At 35.5% G+C, this 9,224-nt stretch overlaps 1 protein-coding gene across 1 annotated transcript; it reads left to right on the top strand.

The window, feature by feature from the left end:
* The first annotated feature begins 204 nt into the window (after positions 1–204).
* On the top strand, positions 205–6,176 carry LOC136220095 (importin subunit alpha-4-like). The gene is made up of 10 exons (XM_066007787.1): positions 205–603; positions 976–1,072; positions 1,229–1,320; positions 1,433–1,564; positions 2,395–2,580; positions 3,069–3,232; positions 3,836–3,914; positions 4,387–4,515; positions 4,795–4,922; positions 5,596–6,176. The coding sequence occupies exons 1-10, from the start codon at positions 211–213 to the stop codon at positions 5,969–5,971; spliced, it is 1,776 nt and encodes a 591-aa protein (XP_065863859.1). The 5' UTR covers positions 205–210; the 3' UTR covers positions 5,972–6,176.
* Positions 6,177–9,224: the final 3,048 nt, after the last annotated feature.

Raw genomic sequence — 9,224 nt, 5'->3', positions numbered from 1 at the left:
GTAAAGTTCAGTGACCATACTGTTAAGGATTAAAGTCCCGTCACCACAATGTTAAAGTTTAGTGGCCGTGGATGTAATTTACCCAATTTTATTGAAATAAAACGAAATTCAGTGACATTTTTGAAACCAATTCCAAACTTAAGTGACTATAAGTGTAATTAACCGTGTAATTGAGAATGGGCGGCGATACCCAACAAGCGGAAACACCCTATGCCACCTCATTTTCCGCTTATAATTTCAATAATTGCGCCTGTTTCTCTCTGTCTGCTGCTACGGTTGCTGTTACTTCGATATTTTGGTTTGCTTTCACTGAGGACTTTCATCGAACACTTCGAGAGCAACACTGATAACAGCGACTTACAGTTACTTACACATATAGCTACTATGTCTCTTAGACCTAGTTCGCGTACTGAGGCGCGGAAGAAGTCGTACAAAAGTGGTGTCGATGGCGATGAAGCTCGACGACGGAGAGAGGATAATTTGGTTGAAATTAGGAAGAATAAGCGAGAAGATAGTCTTCTTAAGAAAAGGAGAGAAGGTCTTCTTCTTCAATCTCAGAATTTACCTGAACTTTCACAACCCAATGTTGCGATCGAGAAAAAGGTTTTTATTCTTTTTCTCTAAATTGGCGGTTTCATGTTTTTTAGTTTCTACTGTTTGAGTTTAGTTTCAAGCATCTTCTTTTGATTTTTATGTATATTGACAGGGTTTTGAAATGGAACAGAAACTTTAGGTTGTGAGATCTTAGGTTTATACATAATTGGGAGAAAAAGTAGAAAATTTCTAACCTAGTTTATCAGATCAGCTTGACATTAGGGCTTAAAGAGGAAGATGAGAACTGTTGTAATTTAAACCTAAAGAGAAAGAATCAGAAGGGTCCAACTTTTGTCTTCTTATTGTGAAAGTGATTTTTTGGTTGTTGTCTTGCTTCAGTGAAATTTGATAACTTCTACTAATTCTTAGCATTTATGGCAGTTGGAGAATCTACCTGTAATGGTACAAGGAGTTTTGTCTGATAATCCACAATTGCAATTGGAAGCAACCACTCAATTCAGAAAGTTATTGTCTATTGGTGAGTAAATATTAATGCAATCAATGCTAACAAACCCCAGCCAGAGAATTTCTACAATACTCCCAGAGTAATATATCGGAGTAGAATTTTTCCCCGGCTGCCTTTTTTCCCTTGTGGTTAGCTTATTGATTAGTTTTTTTTCCTGTACTTATGCAGAGCGATATCCTCCCATTGATGAGGTTATAAAAGTTGGTGTTGTGCCGCACTTCGTGGAGTTCTTGGATAGGCATGATTTGCCTCAGCTGCAAGTAAAAAAATTTAAACTTGCTCTCATTCTTCTACTTTTTTTACTATGTTTGTCATGCTAAGAATTTATATATGTAATTTACCATCAGGCTTTGTCTTTTTCTTCCTTATCAGTTTGAGGCAGCATGGGCATTGACGAATATTGTGTCTGGAACATCGGAGCACACACGTGTTGTTATTGAGCATGGTGCTATCCCCAAATTTGTGCAGCTTCTTGGCTCTGGAAATGATGATGTCCGAGAACAGGTTTGTTGGAATATTATATTTTTTCCACGATGCCTTTATTTGGATTTTTCCTCAGAATAATGCCTTTTCTAAACTGAGGTATATTCTTTAAGTAACGCCTAGTTTAAAAAAATTCCAGGCCTAATATTCCTGTCTGGGCTGTTTGGGTTGTCTGAATGCGTACAAAACCGGAGTTAAAAACAACCGTCGTCTATTCAAATTTTCCTCAAAATATTGCCTCTTCTTTACTTAGGAATTTTTTCAAGGCCTGGCTAAAAAAATTTCCAGGGCTAATGCTATTGTCTGGGTTGTCAGTGTGCGTACAAAACCAGTGTTGAATACACCCATATTTATTGAGATTTTTCCTTAGAATGATGCCTTTAATTTTCTGATGAAAATTCTTCAAGCAAGTCCCGGTTAAAAAGAATTTGGACCTAATGCTCTTGTTGGTTGTTAGAGTGCGTACAAAACCAGTGCTCAAAACACCCCTTTTGGAAGTAAAGGGGATGCTAGTACAATGGAGAAAGTTGCAGCGACTGTTCTAACATCTGTGACATTGGTAAACATCAGAGTCAAAAGTCAGTGTCGGATGCTGACATCTGACACTAAACCCGGTGATTGAATCACCGAGTTTTGTTCATTTGGAATCGGTATTTTAAACAACTGTTTCGTACGCCCTCTGACACAGTTATAATTAGCATTACAATGGAATTTCTTTTGGTTAACTAAGCTTTACCGTTGGATATATCCTCGGGCTCAGAATAATGCTTATTCTGAGGAAAAATTCTCTTTATTTTTTGCTCTAATATCAGTAGCTTGTTCTTTTAACTACATCCATTCTAAATAAGCAGGCAGTGTGGGCATTGGGCAATGTTGCTGGTGATTCACCTAGTTGTAGGGATCTTGTTCTTGGTAATGGTGCGCTAATGCCATTACTTGCTCAATTCAATGAACACTCAAAATTGTCAATGCTAAGAAATGCTACTTGGACTTTATCAAACTTCTGCCGAGGAAAGCCACCTGCACCATTTGAGCTGGTACGGAATTTCTCTTTTCGCCCTTTTTAAGGTAAAATACATCTGTGTCCTTTGAACTGTAGAGCTACTAACATTATGGCTCCTTAACTTCGTAAAAGTCCTTGAACTTTACATCCACATTGAAGTTCAAATCAAAGTACTCTGTTATTTTTAACGAAATGATGACCTGGCAATAGGTATTTCACCATAATTTATGGTGACATGACATGGATAAAAAAGAGTCAATGATGTAGTCAAACGTGTCCATGTCATCATTTCGTTAATTTTTAAAATGGATTTTCTTTGATTTGGACTTCAACGGTAGTATAATGTGAAGTTTAAGGATTTTTATGTCCCGAAATGAAGTTTAGGATCCATAATGTTGGTAACCCAGTTCAGGGGACATAGATGTATTTTACCCTATTTTTCGTGTAGCCTTGAGAACTTGGATGCAAGACTTATCGCCATTTATGCCTATAGAATCATGTCTGGTGTGTACATTGGTTCAGGTTAAGCCTGCATTGCCAGCCCTTCAGCACCTTATCTTCTCATCTGATGATGAAGTGTTAACTGATGCATGTTGGGCACTTTCTTATCTTTCTGATGGCACAAATGACAAAATTCAGGCAGTGATTGAGGCCGGCATTACTCCACGACTTGTGGAGCTTCTACTGTAAGCTTGTGTTTTCAAATCACACGTTGTTGAAGATTTTTCTTGTTTTTCTCATTTGGCATATAATTTGTTGCAACCTATGTTACATGGAAACGGAAGGGTGGAGAAAGATGTAAACGATTAAAACATATGGATATACCTATGGGCGGCCCGGTCGCACTACGCGTCCCCGCTGAGCGAGGGTCCGGGGAGGGGTCCCACCACAAGGGTGTACTGGGGGCAAGCCTTCCGCTGCCAATTTATTTGGCAAGAGGCCGCTCCTAAGACTCGAACCCGTGACCTCTTGGTCACACGACAACAACGTTTACCGTTGCGCCAAGGCTCGCCCTCCCATATGGATATACCTATAAATTTTTAAAATTATAAGAACGTATATTTAATTACTTTCAAGTCACATAATAGAGGGAAAAAAGAGATCTCTTTTTTCTTTAAAGAAGATATTAGGGATTTACTGAACATGTAATTTTTAATTTGTCATTGATCCACTTCTGAAAATGCATTACATCTTAGGAAATGAGTTTCCAAATTTTAAGAAGTGAGTGCCCATTGCGATACATTGAAGATTCCTAGTTTGTTTTGTTGATATGAACTTCTCTTTTACAGTCATTCGTCAACAACAGTACTTGTACCTGCACTTCGAACCGTAGGGAATATTGTAACGGGCGATGATGGTCAAACTCAGGTTCTTATTTTGACTCATCTCATATCTGTTATGTTCATGCAACAAATGGATAAATTCTATTGAAGAAAGTACCTGAGAATTTCTGCAGCTTCCTGCTGTAACTATTTTATGTCAGATTTCCTATGTTGCACGAAACTCCCCTTCAGTAGGGTGTCCGCGTTTTGTGTCCGTTTCCGTTTCTTTTGCCATTTCCTGGCTATGTTTTGAAGATTATATTTTAGAAATAACGTTCCCGGTGTCCGTTTCAGTGAAATATAGCTATGTTGCAAAAAAAGGGACACCGGGACGCATTATTTCTAAAACATAGGCAGCAAACAAAAATATAAACGAAACTGAAACTGAAACAACGCTACTGAAGAGTTTTCGTGCAACATAGAACATAGCAGATTTCACATCCAATAAATTTACGTCTCGTGTTATTGACTCTTTTATCATGATGAAAAATTGACTCGTGTGTAAACCATGAAACCAGTGTATAATTGACAACCAAGTACTCCCATGTCTCTTCAAACTACTTACACAAAACTACAAAAAGAGCATCAAGAAAGAAGCATGCTGGACAATTTCGAATATAACTGCTGGGAATAAATTTCAAATACAGGTATGCAGAAAGCAAATATACTTTATGTTTGGTCGTCCTGTTCTATTCTTGCGTTTTTATGGCAGCTAACTGATGCTTAGGGTTGTCAATGGGGCAGAAATTCCCTGACCCCGAGGGAGATGGGGATTCCCTGAAAACGTTTCTTGCAGGACGGGAATGAGGATTTTTTTATCTCTGAAGTTGGGACAGGGACAGGGAATGCCCTCCCCGCCCTGCAGATATCCCCGAAATTATTAAAAAAATTTATACATAATACTTTTCTGTTCTGATTATCAACAGGCCATAATTGAGGCAAATATAATTGCTCCTCTTGTACACCTGCTGCAACATGCTGAATTTGAAGTCAAGAAGGAGGCTGCATGGGCACTTTCCAATGCCACTTCCGGGGGATCCCAAGAACAGATTAAGTACGTTTCTCCCAATCCTTTCCATCCATTCTCAACGATTTAGTCTTATTTTTCTGAAACATTATCGTTGACGCTATATAACTGAATGATCTTTAAATCTACTTGCGCTGATGGTTAGAACCATATATATCTACTTGATCTTTAAAATCTACCTCTGAAATGGAAATGACGGAGAGGTCGGAAGCAATTTTTGGAGACGAGAAACGAGTTGGGAAACAGCAAGAAGAACTCGCTGAGTTGATTGTGCTTGAAGCAGCGAGGAAAATAAGGTCAGAACTGTTGTGAAGCAGAACATGGTGAGTTGCTGATTCAATGCAGAACTCGTCGAGTTTGTTCTTGCTGTTTCCCTCATTTCCCATCTCCGGAAATTGCTCCCAAATTGCTTCCTATTCGTGGAATATGACCCGAAATGACTAGAAAACACCTGAAAAGAGCCAAAACTCAACAAAAACTCAACGAAAACTAATTTGAAGATAAATATAATAAAACACACTAAACATAAGAAACTAAACTAAAGTAAACATCAAACATATACGAATTAGTTATCACATTTCGATAATTGAAAAGTATGTTGGTATTCTCGAGAATCATCAAACATATACGGAATTGTAGTATCCCAAAGAATGCATAATGTGGCTAACCAAGTATGTTCAACTCGGTTGTTCTTCGTTAGGTATCTAGTGAGCCAAGGTAGCATTAAACCTCTCTGCGATCTTCTGGTCTGTCCCGATCCAAGAATCGTGACAGTCTGCCTCGAGGGACTAGAGAACATCCTCAAGGCAGGTGAAACAGAGAAGGAGACAGGGAGTACAGCAGTAAACGTGTATGCACAGATGATCGATGACTGCGACGGGGTAGATAAAATCGAAAACTTGCAAAGCCATGACAACCATGAGATATACGAAAAAGCTGTGAAAATTTTGGAAAGGTATTGGATTGAAGAAGAAGATGAAGATCAGAATATTGTAGATGACGGTGAAACTAACGGAGAGTTGAGTTTTGGGACAAATCAACCTAATGTTCCAGCAGGAGGATTTAAATTTGTTTGAAAATGGTTTGGGGTTTGGAGTAGAAATTTTCAGGGTTTTGGGGTTAGGTTTTATGTTTTTTACTAGACCCCTGTAAGATTTGTGTAGTCATTTTGTGTTTTTTAAAAATTGTAACTTTATTTTGATGATGATTGGGAAAGCTACTTAATTTATTTTGGAAAATAGCGTTACAAGGTCGTTATTAGTTCGGTTTTTCGTTGATTAAGTCTCGGGTTTTTTTAATTTGATCTGTTGAGTTCTTAGTTGATTATAATTGCATAGGTTAGTAGGGATGTAAATGAGCTAAGCCGCTCATGATCGCCGTGGCGTTCAGCTCGATAAAAGTTTGATCATATTCGGTTTATTTATAAATAAGCATTTGTTTGAGTATGGTGAAACTTGGTTCGAAAGCTTGCGAGCATGTTTGGTTATAAGTTTATAAAAAGGTTTATGAACAAGTTTGATTATAATGTTTATAAATAGATTTGTGATTAAGTTTGGTGCGATTATTTTGTTAATGATAGTATTTCTGTAAAAGAAGAAATTGTAAAATTATGTGGTTTTATATTAAAGAAACTAGTTTTTGGCCCGTGCGATGCACGGATTCATCTTAATATATAACTATTAATAAAAATACAATCTAATAATTACAATTAATGACATAAATGTGTTATATAAATTAAATATTATTATTTGATTTTCACATTTACTTTAAATAATATTTTTATAGATAAATATAATAATAAAATAAAAACTAATATATTATATATTATATTATATTTTTTATCAGTAAAAAAGGAGGAAGTGACACCTCATTTCCATCGTTACTGTGTTATATTATATATATAGATATGTAGAGAATTAGAGAGATTTTAGGGATTAATAATCTTTTTATAGATAAATATATATAATAAAATTAAAATTAATATATTAAATTTTTTATCACTAAAAAAGGAGGAAGTGACACCTCAGTTCCATCGTTACTGTTTTATATTATATATAGATGTGTAGAGAATTAGAGAGATTTTAGGGATTAATTTAAATTCTGTAGAACTCTTAGATATAGTACGGATACAATAATCTTTTTATAGATAAATATATATAATAAAATTAAAATTAATATATTAAATTTTTTATCACTAAAAAAGGAGGAAGTGACACCTAAGTTCCATCGTTACTGTTTTATATTATATATAGATATAGATGTGTAGAGAATTAGAGAGATTTTAGGGATTAGTTTAAATTCTGTAGAACTCTTAGATATAGTACGGATAAAATAATCTTTTTATAGATAAATATATATAATAAAATTAAAATTAATATATTAAATTTTTTATCACTAAAAAAGGAGGAAGTGACACATCAGTTCCATCGTTACTGTTTTATATTATATATAGATGTGTAGAGAATTAGAGAGATTTTAGGGATTAATTTAAATTCTGTAGAACTCTTAGATATAGTACGGATACAATAATCTTTTTATAGATAAATATATATAATAAAATTAAAATTAATATATTAAATTTTTTATCACTAAAAAAGGAGGAAGTGACACATCAGTTCCATCGTTACTGTTTTATATTATATATAGATGTGTAGAGAATTAGAGAGATTTTATGGATTAATTTAAATTCTGTAGAACTCTTAGATATAGTACGGATACAATAATCTTTTTATAGATAAATATATATAATAAAATTAAAATTAATATATTAAATTTTTTATCACTAAAAAAGGAGGAAGTGACACATCAGTTCCATCGTTACTGTTTTATATTATATATAGATTTTAAATAGATGGAATGAGTTATTCACAAGTATGAACATAATTAATGAAAGGCTTATAAGAAAAGTTCATGAACAAATAAACTAACAACTCGTAAGTAGTTGATGAGCAAAATAGTGAGTTTGAGCCATTCGATTTTTTAATTAGCCAAGCATGGGTTTTGTTTGGCTCGATTACAGCCCAATACATTAGGTTTATGACTAAAAAGTCAAATAGCAATGTCATTTAGGCCCTGTTTGGCTAATTACCATATTTTTCAAAATTAGCTGATTAGATTCAAATGGCTCAGATCTCTAATTTTATCTAAAAAGCTCTCTACAGAGCCTTAATCTACCTTTGATTTGTATTTAACTGTTCAAAAGTATTTTTTTCCTGTTAATTTAAATTGTAAAAAACAATATTTTGAAAATAGGAGCGGACCGATCTGTTAGACCGCGAATCAGCCATATATCCAGTCTGGTTCAAGTTAAATTTTTATGTGCTTATCAAAGCGCAGTTGAACTGTTTGAATTGGTTGGGTTAATCACAATTTGTTTAAACTGAGTTGAGAGGTTTGGTTCACTTTGATATACCCATGTTTATTTTTAAAATAATAATTTACATGATAAAGGTAGATTCAAACAGTCTTTACGGAGAAAGCATATATATATTTTACTATCAAACTAATTTTCGAGTAATGTTTTTTTTTTTTTTTTGGTAGAAAAGGAAAAGAAAAATGAATAACAACAAACTACCCAGGAATTAGCCTAGGGAAGCTAACCCCAATCCTATCTTCTAAGAGAAGATGAGAGATGAAACTAGGGGAAACAGGAAGGGTAGTAACGCCTAACGTCCCTTCATGGCCCGCCGCCGCCAAGCGATCAGCAACACGATTCTGCTCTCTAAAAATGTGTCTGAACTCTACGAACTCAAAGGAGGAGCAAAGCCTTATAATAGCTTTGATGAGGTTGCGACTGTTAAGACCCATAGAATGATTCTCAGAAATCATTTTGATTGCTTCCAAATTATCAGACTCCACAGAGAGCCTCTTAACACCCAGCCTTTTAGCAAGATTGATTCCAGTAAGAATAGCCCAGAGCTCCGCAGAAAAGGAAGAACCCAACCCTAAATTCTGGGAGAACCTAGAAAGCCAGACGCCCCCTACATCTCTAAGCACACCTCCAGCCGCAATCTTACCGTTACTGAGGCAGGAACCATCAGTATTCAGCTTCACAACCCCCTCTCTTGGCCTGCTCCATCCCACGAGATGGACATCACAACACTGAGAGGCTCTGGCAAGGGACTCTCCTTTGAAACTATCGATAATAGAGAAAAGTTTTTTCGAGAAGAAATCAGCTAAGTTTGTCATAAAAACAGTTTTATCTCCAAAAATCTCCTCGTTTCTCCATTTCCAAACTTGGTGACAGATAATAGCAAAGAAAATGTCACCATGCTCCATGTATGGAAGCAACTTTCCTCTAACACCATCAGAGAACCAGTCGACCTCAGA

Source organism: Euphorbia lathyris, chromosome 2 (genome assembly GCF_963576675.1).
Source record: "Euphorbia lathyris chromosome 2, ddEupLath1.1, whole genome shotgun sequence".
In the NCBI taxonomy this organism is placed as follows: Eukaryota; Viridiplantae; Streptophyta; class Magnoliopsida; order Malpighiales; family Euphorbiaceae; genus Euphorbia; species Euphorbia lathyris.
Note: the sequence above shows the minus strand (reverse complement) of the source record. Positions and strands in the feature narration are given on the sequence as shown.

Coding starts and splice junctions, on each gene's coding strand:
- LOC136220095 (XM_066007787.1), top strand. CDS start 211: ATGCCACCTCATTTTCCGCTTATAATTTCAATAATTGCGCCTGTTTCT. Junction 2,581..3,068: donor CACCTGCACCATTTGAGCTG/GTACGGAATTTC, acceptor ACATTGGTTCAG/GTTAAGCCTGCATTGCCAGC. Junction 3,233..3,835: donor CGACTTGTGGAGCTTCTACT/GTAAGCTTGTGT, acceptor TCTCTTTTACAG/TCATTCGTCAACAACAGTAC.